At 47.8% G+C, this 15,926-nt stretch overlaps 1 protein-coding gene across 1 annotated transcript in view; it reads right to left on the bottom strand.

Annotated features, from left to right (window-relative positions):
* ABCB10 (ATP binding cassette subfamily B member 10) overlaps window positions 1-15,225 on the bottom strand; it is a 36,236-nt gene extending 21,011 nt beyond the window's left edge. Inside the window, exons 1-4 of the mRNA XM_047760175.1 lie at window positions 14,704-15,225; window positions 5,165-5,365; window positions 3,974-4,176; window positions 278-412 (exon numbers count right to left, since the gene is read on the bottom strand). Coding sequence (XP_047616131.1) covers window positions 278-412; window positions 3,974-4,176; window positions 5,165-5,365; window positions 14,704-15,196 — 1,032 coding nt within the window. The 5' untranslated portion in view covers window positions 15,197-15,225. The remainder of the gene's footprint in view (window positions 1-277; window positions 413-3,973; window positions 4,177-5,164; window positions 5,366-14,703) is intronic.
* Window positions 15,226-15,926: the final 701 nt, after the last annotated feature.

Here is a 15,926-nt window from a genome sequence, read left to right as displayed (position 1 = left end):
AGATCATTTAGAAACTATTTTCAGAATAGGATTAGCTTTTTCGTCCTTTAAGAAGTTACAGTTAGAAGTTCATACAACAGACAGTCAAGTGGGATCTACACTGAGGCGTGGGTATTAATCTTGTCTAGAAGTCAGAGTAGTTTAGGTTTCTAGAATCTGGGGGCTAAAGTAAGGAAAAATAAGTATGTTTTTGAATTGTGTAAGCACATCCCTTAGGCCCTGCCTACCACTACCTTGCCTTTGAGTTCATTCTAGTGAACTAGGGAGGGGCCTTTACCTGAGTGGCTTGTGCCAGGGAATCCTGAGTGACTCTGGTCAGTTTCCGTAGATATCGTCCATAAACCACGGCAAGGAGGGATATTGGAGGCACCACACTCAAAACAAAAGTGGCCAGACTAGGTGAGACAAAAAACTGCCAAAAATAAAAGCCAAAAGGTATTGTGTTACACAGAGTGGCAAGATACCTTACTGCCTACTGCAAGCAAGAGTGTGTATGTGTTAAAACTGGCAGGCAGGCTTAAATGTGCTGTCTCAAAATCACCCATCCTGCCTTGGAGGAACTTTTCAGACATCATCACTCTTCACAAAGCCCTGAGAACATTCAGCGTGCACACTGGGTAACGTGGCAGGGAGCTGCTCAAGAGACGATGGAGGTATTGACCCTCCAGTTTTGTCCTGTTCCTGGCACAGTGCTATGTAAATCAGACCATGCTGTTCCACAGGGGAGGGGGGGCAGGTCAGGGGCAAAGGAGGCCCGTTCTGCTCCACACTGGCCAGACCACACCAGAAATCCCATCTTCTAGCCTGGATCAATGGCTTTGAGCAACCAGAGCAAAGTGTCACTGAAATTGACTCAGATGGCAGCAAGACCAAAACCCCTGCAGCATACGACAAAGAGCTGAAAGAAGACTCAGCAGGGGGTGTAACAAACAAGTAGAGAGTTAGAACTGTTTTTGTGGCTCAAAGGACTGAAATCGCAGTCAGATGAGTCTGGACACAACAAAAAGCAGAGTTTCCCAACAACTGGAATTGCTCAAAGAGGAACTAATACAGTGGGGTTTTCCCCATTGCAATTAGGTGATTATATTTTAAATGGTACTAGCATCTCTTCAACTAATGATTAAAATCTGCTAAATCTTATTTGCACATAAAACAGTATAATCAGTACAAGGCTCCCCTAAAATGCTGAGGAAAAGCCACAGACTGAAATATAAGGAATGGGCAGGTCAAACAACCATTCATTTATTTACTCATCCAACAACGGCCACTTAAGCCTGTGTGCAGCAAATACTGTTCTAGGCACCTGGGAGATAAGTGATCTGAGTGGAGTTTCCTCCAAGAGGAGAGAGGAGGGGGAGTCAGACAGGAAACAGGTAAAAGAGAGCCTTCAGCGTAATGTGGTCTTGGAAGAGTGAGTGCACCCAGGCCCCGAGGCAGCAATGAGCTTGGCGCTCCAGGCAGACCAGTAGCAGTCCAGCAGCCCTGGGATGACGGTGGCCGCCAGGACACACGCAGGGGCAGTATGGCAATCAGCAAGCCTGAACACACACAGCTCAGAAACCACCTGCACAGAGTGTCCTCTGTGGAGGGGCAAGAACACCGAGCGGTGCCCCCGGGCCCTGTGGACAGTCTCAGAACCAGTCCTTCCCTGTGCTCTGGTTCCACACTTAGAAGCAACCTCCTGAAGAACAATGCAGGGTGCTGTCACCAGAAAGGAGGGCTGGAATATCAGGGACACACGTCTTAATGTGTGGGAGGAAGACCCCACCACATCCACCACTGAACTGGCAGCATGGCACAGGCATCATTAGGTTCCTGGGAGTAGGCTTGCTCTGAGTCAGGTCCAGAGGACATGTGAGAAACAAAGAACACTTCTATTCCTCCAGAGCTAAAGACCAGGTCCCAGCGGATGGCCCTTCAGAAGGCCCTGTCATCAGTATTTGTGTACAACCCTCCCCTCAAATTCAGGTACTCCAGTGTGGCTGGATTTGGAGATGGAGCCTCAAAGGAAGTAATAAGGTCAAGTGAGGTTGTAAGGGTGGGGCCCTGATCTGATCAGATCAGTGTCCTTACAAGAAGAGACACCAGAAAGCCAGCTCTTTCCGCACAAGCATGGAGGAAAGGCCATGCAAGAGGGTGGCTGCATATAAGCAAGAGAAGAGCCTCGGGACGAACTGACTTTGTCAGCACCTTGATCCTGACTTTTAGGCTCCAGAATGGTGGTAAATAAACTTTTGTTGTCTGAGCACCCGCTGTGGTACTTTGTTATGCAGCCCATAGTGTCTACAACAGGCCCCTCTGGTGGTTAGCCATCAGACCTAAACAGGAACTCTCCTCCACTGCTACCCAAAGAGGTTCCCAGCTCCTCCCTAGCCTGGGCTTTAGTGCAGGAGGAGCCTTCTCCGGAGCTCAGCTCCTCTCTGGGCTGGGAGCAGTGTTCCGTTCTGTAAGTCAGACCTTACGAGCTCACTCTGGAACACGTCCTTCTGCTCTAGACTAAACGCTGTGTGTGTGGAACACAGGAGAAACCCCAAGCTCTTCTACTGTGAGAATGATTGGTTTCAGTCCTCGTTCTAAGGGTCTAGAAGTGCACTAAGATGATAGCCTCACAGGCCTATGCAGCCTTAAAATGAGGTTAGCCTGTTGGGGAGCTACATTTTAAATTTTGTTTAGTTTAATTAACTGAAATTTAAATTTAAAAATTGAATACTCCATTTCTATTCAGTTACTGGTAAATTTTTAAGTATGTCTGGGAAACATGGTATGTCAATCTACTTTTCCAACGGCAAATGTTATGAAATCTAATTAGATAAAGTATTTCCAATGAAAATTTAGCATACAGATTTAGATGTTCCATAAGTAAGCATAAAACACACATTGTAGGAGTTCCCGTCGTGGCACAGCAGAAACGAATCTGACTAGGAACCACGAGGTTGCAGGTTTGATCCCTGGCCTTACTCAGTGGGTTAAGGTTCCAGTGTTGCTGTGAGCTGTGGTGTAGGTCACAGACACAGCTCAGAACCGGTGTTGCTATGGCTGTAGCGTAGGCCAGCAGCTGTAATTCTGACTGGACCCCTGGCCTGGGAACCTCCCCATGCCACAGGTGCGACCCTAAAAAGCGAAAAAAAAAAAAAAAACCCACATTGTATTTTTAAATATGAAAAAATAAATCTCTTATTAATAATAATTTCACATTAATTACATGTAACATAATATTTTGTTTATATTGAGTAAACTATATTATCAAGCTTAATCTCACTTCACCTTTCTTTTTGCTTTGTAAAATGTGGCTACTAAAAAAATATAATTTGCACGTGTGGCCTGTGTCACATTTCTACTGGCCAGCAGCATAGGTCTGAAGAGAAACCTGGTGTGAAGAAGTAAGGCAGACAGACATGGCAATGTTCAAGCCAGCAGCTCAGGAAGGAACAAAGGCTGTGGGAATGGAAAGCACTCACCTCAAAGCAGTGCAGACCTACCCATGTGCGCAGGAGGGGACCTCACTCCTCCTTATGAGAGGAGGGGAGGAGAGGGTCTCGTCAAGACCGCAGTGGTAGGGGAGTTCCCTGGTGGTCTAGTGGTTAGAACTTGGCGCATTCATTGCTGTGGCCCCGTCTTGATCCTTGGTCCGGGGAATCTAAGATTCTATATCAAGCCAATATACACCATGGCAAAAAAAAAGATAGCAGTGGCAGCTTCCTGCCTTTTGGTGGGATATAACTGACATCGTTCCTATGACCCGCTGCCCAGCACCCAAGGGCTCCTTCCACCACCACACATTCTCAGAAAACTCAGGCTAAGAATCCACTCCAGAGAAGTGATAGGGCAGAAGACCACCAGGGAAGCAGCAACTCTGTGTCCCTGCAGCCTCTGTGACAGTGATGAGAACAGCTCACCTGGAGCTCATGGACACCTCATGGCGGTGCAGGCCAACCCTGGCCAGAGGGTACCCATGGAAGCCGGGCCAACATACCATCATGCCAATGCCAACGGAAGCCTGGGCCCCAGCCCTGAGCCCGTCCGAGAGGTTCTCAGTCACCGAGCGCCCCAGGAGTGCAGTGTCCAAGGAGAGGCGGTTGATCAACTCTCCTGTGCGAGTCTTGTCAAAGAAAGCAACCTCCTGCCTCAGAATGGAGGAAAAGAGTGACGCTCTCAACCTATTCACGATGCGCTGACCTGCAAAGCAGACAGGAATGGCATCAGCTTGGGAACGGCCACTAATGGGTGCCTGGGCCTAGGTCAGAGCCTCTCCTGAGGGCCGAAGCCTGCGGTGTATTTGTGCCCACACTTGTCTGAGTTCTATTAGCGACTCCAGACGAACTATTAGTGACTCCCTAAGGACTGAACACCTTCATCAACGTAATACGACCAAGAGATTTTTCTCAGCATTATTTACACACAAGTGGGAGCTCCCCTTGTGACTCAGGGGTAACGAACCCGACTAGCACCCATGAGGACGGGGGTTTGATCCCTCACCTTGCTCAGTGGGTTAAGGATCCAGCGTTGCAGTAAGCTGTGACGTAGGTCGCAGAAATGGCTCAGATCCTGTGTTGCCGCGGCTGTGGTACAGGCCAGCAGCTGTAGCTCTGATTTGACCCCTAGTCTGGGAAATTCCATATACTGCGGATATGGCCTTAAAAAAAGAAACAAGTTTTACTATATTAGCTTCTCAAAAGCTAATTTTGCTCCTCCTTGACAATCATTTCCCGGATTGAACTTTCGAATGGTAAGAACTGGTTAATTACCTAGAGAGTGTTTTATCAGTTAAACCTAGAATCAGGTGTCCTGCACTCTATGGCCATTGTGGTGGTCACTGCAGGCCTCAGAGAAACACTGAAAACTACCATCCAGCTCCTACTGAAGGGGAGAGGAGCACAGGGAGAGGAGCAGCTTCTGCAGCTCCCTCAAGAAGGCCCAGACCTCAAACCCCCAGAAAACACACAGGCTCTTTCCCTTTAAGGCATGTGCAGGAAGAGCTAAGAAGATATGATTTAACACAGTTCCCAGCCCCAGCACTGGGTCAGACCAACACAGTGCCCAGGCGGCACGGGAAGAGAGGAAGAGACCAGGGGCTAGAGGACAAGAAGCCCAAGGCCTGGGCTGCCAGGGAACACCCCCTGAGCATTCTCTAGGATGCCCCACACCCAGGCGGAGGGCGTCTCACCTGAAGTCTGCATGAGGTAGACACGAATGGCATTGGCAGCAGCACCACAGAAGAACACACCACTGAGTGCCAGGCAGAAGCGGGTCAGGCTGCAGCTGTAGTCTGCAGCCGGGTTTGTGTAAATGACATCGATTATCTTCCCCAGGAAGAAGGGGGCGGACATGGTGACGACGCTGGACACCGCTAGGAACCCAACTGCAGCTGGAAAACACAAGCAACTCTCGTTCATCAGTGTTTCAAGCAAGGGTGTTTCAAGGGTGTTGAGTCCCTTGTGCTTTTTTCGAGAACAAACTTTTCATAGTAAGCCGTGCTCTCAGATGCCGGAGCTTTGCCCTTTAGCTCCTGGACCTCTCACTGAAGGGAAGACCAAGATGGCTCTTGGGCCAAACTCTGGCAGGGGACTGACCCTACCCTAGGACCCAGATGAGACAACGTTGCTTTACCTTGGTCCACTCCTCTCTTCTTCACCAGGAATCACTCAGAACTCGCCCCCTCCCTGCCTCTCGATCTGGAGATTCAACTCAGACAGTATTTTCCCCATACTTATGCTACATATGGTTATTTCTTGGGATCTAACTACATCTTAGGTTGAAAACCAACCTATTCCAGCAAAGCTCTTGATTGCCTAATATTTCAAAACACTTTAAACTTTGGAAAGCAGTTATGTGCATCCATACATGTGTGATACATTCCTTAATATTATTGCTTTGGAAAATAAAGTACTAGAAGGTAGAACACAATTCTTCAAACATCTGAAAAAAGGATGAACAGGACAGAGTTTTATCAGAAAAGAAAATATTGAGAAAATCCAATTAAGAACAACACATGGAGTTTCCGTCATGGCACAGTGGTTAACGAATCCGACTAGGAACCATGAGGTTGCAGGTTCGATCCCTGCCCTTGCTCAGTGGGTTAACGATCCGGTGTTGCCGTGAGCTGTGGTGTAGGTTGCAGACGCGGCTCGGATCCTGCGTTGCTGTGGCTCTGGTGTAGGCCGGTGGCTATAGCTCCGATTGGACCCCTAGCCTGGGAACCTCCATATGCCGCAGGAGCGGCCCAAGAAATGGCAAAAAGACCAAAAAAAAAAAAAACCAACAATATATCACAGATAACTGCACTCATAAGAGGAATGCAAATTTACATCACAAAGATGGATCAACTTTCATCTATTGGACTGGCAAAGACTGAAGAGTTTGCAAACATTGTGCTGCTGAAACTATGGGAAAAGAAGCATTTAAACTGCTACAATTGAAATGGAGAACAATGTGACCTTATCAGTCAAAATGTAAATGCACACTCCCTTTCACCCACCAATTCTAAGATCTTAATTTACAGATACACTCCCATATGTGTATGAAAAAAATGTACACTCAAGGATGTTCATTACAGCATTGCTCATACCAGCAAAAGATGCAAAATATCCTAAACATTCATTAATGGATTATGGAGTTTTTATTTTATAAATATTATGCAGTTGTTAAAAAGACTGAGGCAACACTATAAGAACCAACATGAAGCAATCTACCAAGAGACACTTAGTTTTTTGTTTTTTGCTTTTTGAGGGCTGCACCTGCAGCATATGGAAGTTCCTAGGCTAGGAGTCGAATCAGAGCTGCAGCTGCCGGCCTACGCCACAGCCACAGCAACATGGGATCTAGGCCAAATCTACAACCTACACCACAGCTCATAGCAACACCGGATCCTTAACCCACTGAGCGAGGCCAGGGATCAAACCCAGATTCTCAAGGATACTAGTCAGGTTCATTTCTGCTGAGCCACAATGGGAATCCCAAGATACAATGTTAGTTTAAAAAAAAAAGCAAAACAAAAAAAGAATTCCAAGACACTAATGTTAACATTTGCAGGTTTGTTTTGTTTTTTGCTTTGGTTTTCAAGTTCGATATGTACAGAATATCTCCAAGAAGGTAACAAGATACAAGTAATAGAAGTTCCTTCTGAAGAGTGGCACCTCCTGAGTTTGGTCTTGTTAGAGCCCCAGCTAGAGCCATCAGTAGAGTCCATGTCGAGAATCCTAGGTGGACACAACATGGACTGAGACCCTGGAGATAGGTACTCCCAAACCCTCAAACAGTAGCTGCTTCTCTAGTTGTGTCTTGGCCTAATGCTAACACTTCTGTTAAGGATTTAGTTTATATAACCTTAATAAAAAGAGTAAAGAACAAATTCAGTGCCAACTGGTTATTCAATTAGTAAACAGAGCTCCAGGAGAAATGTGAGCCTATGAAGTCAGGAATGTTTCACACTAGTCTCCCCTCCTTGGGCCGCTCTGCCCCCGGCTTAGGATACAGATGCCCAACACGACCCTTGCTCCCTCCACACTCTCCTCTTGGCACCTCCCACCTCCTGGCACTCCAAACATTTCATTTGTTTACTCTATCTACCCATTAGGACAAAAGATTTTTGTCTGTCTTGCTCACTGTTAAATCCCCACTGGCTACAGGGACAAGCATATAGTAAAAGCTCAATAAATATTTGTTGGATAAATGAACAAATAAATAGAACTTTGGCAAAGGAGGCATAAAAGTGTATCGGCCAAAGCCTAACTAGAAATGTTAGGTCTGCCAGCCCAGGAAGTCCCTGTAGAAATGACCCCTTACACAGAGCCAGAAGCCCTGGCTTAAAACCCCATCATAACGATTTAACTGAATAATGTGAACTTGGCCAAGACCTGAGGTCGTCTCTCAAAATGCCGTGTTCCTGAAGATAGTGCCAAAAGGACTGAAAGCCCAAAGGCCTGGGAAAGCATGGAGCTTGGGGTCAGCCACAGTGAACTGGCATGCTCCAGAAACCAGGGTCCTGGTGAGCCAGAGATCAATCCTAAAAGCCTCTCTGTTTCATTTTTCATCAGTATCTACTTCCTCTAGTCTGTTGTATTGCTCTGGCAAATACTTCCAAAAGTGTCAAGTATGTGAAGTGATAGAAAAGTCCATCTCTCCCTCCCACCTCTGGTTTTTAAATTCAAAGTTATGATTCCAAAATAAGAATCTGTGTTTCATGAATGCACACTAGTTCTTACACAGTAATGTTAACAATTACCAAGAGGAAAGAATTTAGCTGAATCAAAATTCATCCCAGGATCTCCTTCTTTTTCTTTTTAGTTAAAAAACAAAAACAAAAACAAAAAACAGAGCTCCCACTATGGCTCACTGGGTTAAGAACCCTACTAGTATCCATGAGGATTCAGGTTCAGTGGCCTTGCTCAGTGGATTAAGGATCCAGCACTGCCACAAGTTGTGGCATAGGTTGAAGATGTGGCGCTCGGATCTAGCATTGCTGTGGCTGTGCTGTGGCTGTAGCTGCAGCTCTGATTGGACCCTTAGCCTGGGAACATCCATATGCCATGGGTGTGGCCCTAAAAAGACAAAAACAAACAAACAAAAAAGATTAACAGCTCATTTTATTGCCACTTGCCCTTTTCTTCTTATAAGCTGAATGTATAGAAAAGTAAAACAAAATTTTTTTCAGGTTTTGGTTAACTGGATTCCTGTTCATTAAGGTTTTACTATATAGCACTGTCTTTGATATTAATGAAAAACTTAGACCTGCACCACAACGGTCATTTCCAATTCCTCCCTAAAGCTGACAAGCCAAGGATACCAGTTTCTCCACCTCTTCTCCATGGTGAATCATTTTGCTTGCTCCCACTCTTGCCTGATGGGACACCAACAACTGTCTCTGTCTCTCAACAGATATCTTCAAGTATTTTTCTGTTACCCTTATTCTACTGAATCATGGCCCTCAAAGAATGGAAGAAATCTCCTTCAAAAGAAAGAGGATAGAAAATCTAAGATGCAGACTGTGGGTGGAGAGCTGTGGTTGGTAGACAGCTCGTGGAAGGACAGGTTTGGGTGGAGGGAGGAGGCTGTAAAGCCTGTCTTCCACCAGCTGGATATGGGACAGATCTTTGATGATTCCTCTGACCGCTGTATGAGGTGGGAACAGCTGTCTCCACTGTCACTCAAAGACTAAAGGTACCTCATTGACCACCCACCACTATCTGAAACATTTGATATGCACTGTCTCTTCCAACAACACGGTTATCCTCAATTTTCTTTCTTTCTTTTTTTTTTTAACCCAGAGAGGAATCTCAAGTACAGAGAGGTGAGGCAGCTTGCCCATGGTCACCCAGACCATAAACTCAGAACTATGTTCTGAGATAAAACCAGTCTTCCTCATCTTCCCACATTCCAAGCAGAGAAAATGGCCGGGCCTTGCCTGGGGGTTAGAGCAGATCAGGGAGCAGAGCAGAAAGCCCACAGGATAAAGCTGGAGCAGGGACCTCTGATACAGGGGATAAAGAACTAAGAAGTAAATAGAGGATTTCCTGTTGTGGCTCAGCAGTAACGAATCTGACTAGTATCCAGGAGGATGCGGGTATGATCCCTGGCCTTGCCCAGTGGGTTAAGGATCTGGTGTTGCCGTGAGCTGTGGTGTAGGTTGCAGACATGGTTTGGATCAAGCGTTGCTATGGCTGTGGCATAGGCGGGGAGCTGCAGCTCCAATTCAACCCCTAGCCTGGGAACTTCCATATGCCATGGGTGCAGACCTTAAAAACAAAAACAAAAACAAAGAAAAAAGAGAGAGAGAGAAAGAGAAGAGAATGGAGAGGTGCTAGGCTCTAGGTTCTAAAGCAGAATAGGGACTCAGGAGCAAGGCAGGCTCAAAAGGGCTTCAGGCTTGGGGGGTTTGGGATGGGGATGAGACAGTCAGACTTGCATTTTAAATGAACCACTCTGACTACCGAGTAAAAGGAAAGGATCAGCTCAAGTCACAGCAGAGGCAGGATGACAGAATACAATCTCCAGCTCTAGACAAGAGGGGAACTGGGCAAACTGGGGAGGGGCAGGGGAGATAATGAGGGTTACAAGAATTGCAGACACTTTTAAGAACTGGACTCTACAGGACCTGATGACTTCTGGATTTGGGGAACATGTGAAGAAGGTCAGTTCTGAAGTTGAGACTGATGGGGCCAGTATCATAGCTCTGCCATCTAGCTGTCTGACCTTGAGTGAGGCACTCAAACTTTTCTGTGCCTCAGTTTCTTCATCTGTAAAATGGCAATGAAAAGAACCCCCCCTCATGAAAGTGCTGTGAGGAAAAATTAAATACATACATGTAAAGCATCTGGCCCAGTGCCCAGTATCTAGTAAACAATAAGTATCTATTATCTGTATTACTGCTGTTATCACAAGGAGTCATGGATGACTTGTGTCTCTTGAGTTCACACAGCAGCTCCACTCTGAGGGACGGGATAGAGGAGAAAGGCAGCTGCAGAGAGAAAGGCACTGGTTTTTAGACATGCTGGGTTTTCAGGGGTCTACAGGGAACACAGGAGTGAGAATGTGGGCAGACTGGAGGCTGAGGGTAAGGAGCCTGGCATCTAAGCTGGACAGGGCAGGAGGTGATGAGGGCTGACAGACCAAAAGGAAGCAGAGTTAAGGAAACTTCTCAGGCTTGTACAGTAATCTGTAGAATAAAGACTGGCCAAAGCCAGAGTGGCCAAGTGCATTGCAGAGTTTGCATCTGTGCGGTAGTACCAACTCAGAGCTCCTGTCCAGCAGACACAGGACAGGAGCCACCCACGTCACTTAAAATCTCCTAGTTGCCACATTAAAAAGAGTAAAAAGAAACAGTGAAATTAATCCTGGTAATATTTTATTTAACCCAATATATCCAAAACATTAATCAATATGCAATGAATATTAAAAAAAAAACTAATGAAAATTCACTTTTTTTCCTACTGAGGTCCCTTCAAAATTTGGTGCCTATTTTACTCTTGAATCACCCCAACTAGTACATCTCACAGCACAGCTACAAAATGTTAACGTTTTCTCTGAAATATGATATTTCTGTAGCAAACACACATCTCTGGCTTGTTGGAGCACTCTCAATTTTGAAAGTCTCATTGTCCCATCAGTACTGTCCCTGTCAGAACTCCTGTCCCGACTTGGGCTTCAGAAAACAGCCATTCTAAACAAGACTCACCCTCTCCTTGCATACCGCTCCCACTGGCTTTATCACTCTATTCATTTTGGTCTATCTTCATAAAATACAACCACAAACTCAGCAAAAGCTCCTGGCAGGCATCAGGTTCCTAGAATCGTCCTAATCTCAAACCACACCAGCCCTTATCCGTGTTTAAGTAAGTCCCCAACTGAACACAGGGGTGGAGGGCTGAATGCACACCTTCCACATTTGACCAGGGACCTGCCCGGGAAGAGTGAGCAAGGCAAGGACCGCCAACATTCTAATCTCACAGCACCACAACTCGGCTACTCCTAACTCCTAACTTCACGCTCCCGATCCCTGCCTCTAATTCACTGGGACGGTCAGAGCTCTCAGCAGCTGCTTCTATCTGCCCGGAGCAGCAAGATGGCTCCAACCCATCACCTCTTATCCCGTCAGTCCACGGGGGCTCCTCAATGAGCTCCTCCATTCTTTAAGACTCCTGTGACCAAGGTGATAAGATGGAGAATTATCAGTAAAAAAAGACTGGACAGCTACTCCGTAGGCCACAGCTGTTGGAAGATATCTGCAAACTCCTACACAAAGTGAGACACAGGGAGGAGCGGCAAAGGGGAGGTTCGAGGACTCTGGCTCCTTTAGAAGAGAAATGGAAATAACTATTCCCAGCAGCTATCTATAAGCATTTCAAATGGGAGGCCTTGTTCTTAAAGTTTCTGATACAAATCACTTAAGATCAAAGGTTTACAGTCACAAAGTTCAGGTGGCATACTCAGCAAATTGCTGAGCACAGATGAAAATACTGTTATTCAAATGTATAGCTCAATTCTTGAAAAAGGATTTTTGTATTCATTTTTCTAAAAATTAACAAATTAACATTACAATTCCTTCAACCCAACTATTTTGGTCTCTTGATTTAAAAATACACACATACACTCTTGCTCTTTATTTCTAGCATTTCAAAAAGATGTGCCAACATCTGAGGCTGCTCTGACAGTAAGTTACAGGTTAACAATGACTCCCCCTTTCTCATCTTACCAAAGCCAACATCTGCAGTGGCTGCAATTTATTATCTATAATGACTTTTGATAAAACCATATGTCCTAATAAGGAGTTTTTGTCAGATTTCCTTATAACTTACCATATATATTCATCTGTGTTTTTTTTGTTTTGTTTTTTGTGTTTTGCTTTTTAGGGCCACAGGTGTGGCATATGGAAGTTCCCAGGCTAAGGATCAAGTCAGAGCTGCAGCTGCCAGCCTATGCCACAGCCACAGCAACGCTGGATCCTTAACCCACTGAGAGCGACCAGGGATCAAACACACATCCTTAAGGTTACTAGTCGGGTTTGTTCTCTCTGAGCCACAATAGGAACTCCACATTTATCTGTTTAAAAGGTGGAAGAAATTGGTATACCAACCCTACACTTTTTTCCTCAAATTATATACTCACAACTATTCAATGCAGCAGATCTAAACAGTTCCCCTTCTTAAGTAAAAGGAGGTACAGCTCCTGCCTTGTTCCAGGCTGTCTTCTCAGCATATTAGCCTGGCAGGGCATGCTGGAATGGGACAGGAACGAGCAGGAGCATACAGGGATGATGACCATGGGAGAGGCACAGTTGTGCTACTCGACATAGCAGAGGACCAGCAAAGTCTGAACCTAAAAAACCTCCGGGAGTTCCCTGGTGGCTCAGTGGGTTAAGGATCCAGCATTGTCACTGCTGTGGCTTGGATCCCTGCTGTGACACAGGTTTGATCCCTGCCACATTTTTTACACATGCCAAAAAAAAAAAAAACACCAAAAAAACGGAAACAAAAAGAAAGAAACTTCTTGACATCTAAAATTTCAGAAGTGAAACAAAACTGGATTTCCTTACACTTTCTGTGGTATTCGGAAGATCCCAGGCTAGGGGTCAAATCAGAGCTGTAATGCTCTGCTACAGCAACCCTGGATCCAAGCCACATCTGTGACCTACACAGCAGCTTACAGCAACACTGGATCCTTAACCCACTGAGCAAAGCCAGGGATTGAACCCACATCCTCACAGAGACAATGTTGGGTCCTTAACCTGCTTAGCCACAATGGGAACTCCTTGTTACAGTTTTAATTATGTACAAGAAGGATGGACACTCCCCAAAGTACTCAGGATTTCTAAATTCAGGTCTCAATCTGGGCCTGATCGTACCATCATTTATTCCTTCTTTTAAGGTACCCTGAGCCCTGCTGTGTCCCACATGTGCGAAAAACTAGACATAGAAAGATGAATCAGACACAGTCCCTTTCTCAAGCAGCTCAGTCCAGTGAAAACAACTAGTCTCAAATATTTCTTTTAAAAGAAGAAAAAAAATGCTATTCCCATCAAAATATGCACACAACTGAGTGATAATTCTCTTTATATATCAATGATACCAAGAATCCTCCTAAACTTTAATAATCGTAAAAGGCAAAATGTTCCCATTCTAACTGCCCTCCTCCATGGCACCAACCTGCCCTCAATCGCGAATCACTCTCTAGGACTATCCTTTCTAAGCAATGAATTTTTAGCAAAGAATGTGGGATTCTTCCCTGTTCCAAGTATTGCATCTGAAAAACGCACAGGCCCTCTTTCCAAGCCCTCATTACAGCTACAGTTTATCTCTAGTCATAAGATCTTTTCATTAATGAGTCTCCCCCACTAAGCTGCAGGCCCCACCAGGATGTTTCCATGTAACCCAAGGGCCCAGCACACAAGGAGGCTCAATAAATATTAAAGAAATGAAGATGTGGAGAAATCTCAAAGCCTTTTAGCTCTTACAAGGCCCTTGCATTTAAACATTTCTCCATTTATAGCTAAAAATGAGCAGCTATAGAAAAATCTTTTTATCTGGATTTTCTTTCTAAAAATATTCATTTTGAAAGGATTATGATCTAATTTCTCAAAGCTCCTGGAGTTTACAGATCACTGATCATGGCCAGTGCTGACTCTTCTGAAAAGAGCTTAAGTAACTTTCTGCCTACCCCTCAAGTAGGCAAAATTATGAGACAAATCTGAAAGACTCAGATTGTTCTGCCTCACACAGTAAAAACATTGTTGACTACTTAACAAACTTACCTAAAGTAAATAACATCTTGGTTTGTTTCTTAAGTGCAAGTTCATATGACAAAACAGGTTTATCTGGTGCTAGGATTAATTTTACAAAGCGGGTGGGGGCGGGGGGGAAGACCCAGGTCATTCTGTGAATGCTGGCAAAGTGAAAGCGGAACAGACCCAAACACTAGAATATTGAGATACGATCCCCTTGTATAACTCGTGTCAAGCTAAGAAAACAAACACCCGACAGTTCTGTGAACTGATGACCAACTGGCCGGAATGGCTTGACAACGCTACTGCGAGGCACGCTCTGCCCCACACGTCCCAGTAGAAATGCCCAGGTGAAAGGCCACCCCGTCCCTCTGCACCGTTTCGAGTGGCCCAGGGTCCCTCCGCCGCAGTGTTCCCCCTCTCCCGTGGCCCCAACACCTCGCCCTCGCGAGGCCGCGGGGTGACGGAGGCCGGAGGCGGGGCGGCCCTACCTGCCAGCCTCCGGCGCTCTGGGTGCGCCAGCCTCAGGAGCTTCTGGGCCTCCGAGCGCCCGGCAGCAGCGGGCTGCAGCGGCGGGTCGTGTCCGGGGGTTGCCGCGGCCGCGCGCAAGTCCGGCCGCCGCTTGGCCTCGCCCCCTGCCCGCGCGCCCACGGCTGGGCCGCTCGGGAACCCGGTGCGCAGAAGTCTTGAGGCGCTGGGCCCGGCGGACGCCCCCCAGTTGGAGGGGCCCGGGGGCCGCGCCCACAGCGCCAGGAGCCGCGAGAGGCCCGCTCCGCCCGCAGGGCCGCCGGCACCCCCGCCCGGGCAGCCGCCAGCCCAGCCGTGTGGACCTCGCGCGGTCCCGCCACCTGCCAGGAGCCCCGGCCCCACGCCCCAAGGTGGCGCCGACCCCAGGCGCGTCGGCGGCAGCCGGGCCCAGGGGACGCGGGAGGCCGGTCCCCGCCTCACGAGCAGCCGAAGCGGCCAGGCAGGGGGGCCGCGCATGGCGCCGCGTCTGACCCGCGCGCCTCAGACCGCCGCCTTGCCAGCGGCCGCGGCCGCCGCTCGCCGCCCGGGACCGGCGCGCCCGCCCCATCCCCGCCCCCAAGGAGGTGAGCCGAGCCCGGACCACCCCCGGGAGTCCCCGCCCGCCTCCGGCGCCCGCCCGCAGCGCCCCCAATCGGGCTGCCGAGCACGGTCACGCCTCCGGAGCGACCGCGGACCAGGCCGAGGACAGCACCGTGCGCCGCTGCGCCTGCGCACCACTGCGCGGGGAAGCCTTTTCGCGCTCTTCATCCCCTCCGGAAGAAGCTGAGGCTCCTTTCTCACGCCGACTCGCTCCGCGGAGCGCGCACACGCTGTCGCGTGAGGTTGGCACCCTGACGCGGCTGTCAGTGAGGGCCAGGACGGGGCGGTGTCCCCGGGTCCTGTGCTGGGCGTCACCGGACCGGACGCCCCCGCAGGTCGGCGCGGACTTGGAGGGCGTTGTGCAGGACAGAAATGCTGGAGTGGACGTGGCCGAGGCGCGCCGACTGCTCCCAGCAAGAAGACTCGTCAGAACTCAGTGCACGTGCACGGAAGGCGGGAGGAGAGGGTCTGAAGCCCACCGGGACATGGAGACTTAGCGGTGGGACCTCTGTACGCTGAGGCCTAGGTCTAATCTTAGAATCGTGCTTGAATGAGGTGGATAGCTTTATTTTAACTTAGTGTTTTTACAGGCTGAGACTCGAATGAG

Source organism: Phacochoerus africanus, chromosome 15, assembly GCF_016906955.1.
Source record: "Phacochoerus africanus isolate WHEZ1 chromosome 15, ROS_Pafr_v1, whole genome shotgun sequence".
Lineage (NCBI taxonomy): Eukaryota > Metazoa > Chordata > Mammalia > Artiodactyla > Suidae > Phacochoerus > Phacochoerus africanus.
This window is presented reverse-complemented; position numbering and strand designations above follow the sequence as displayed.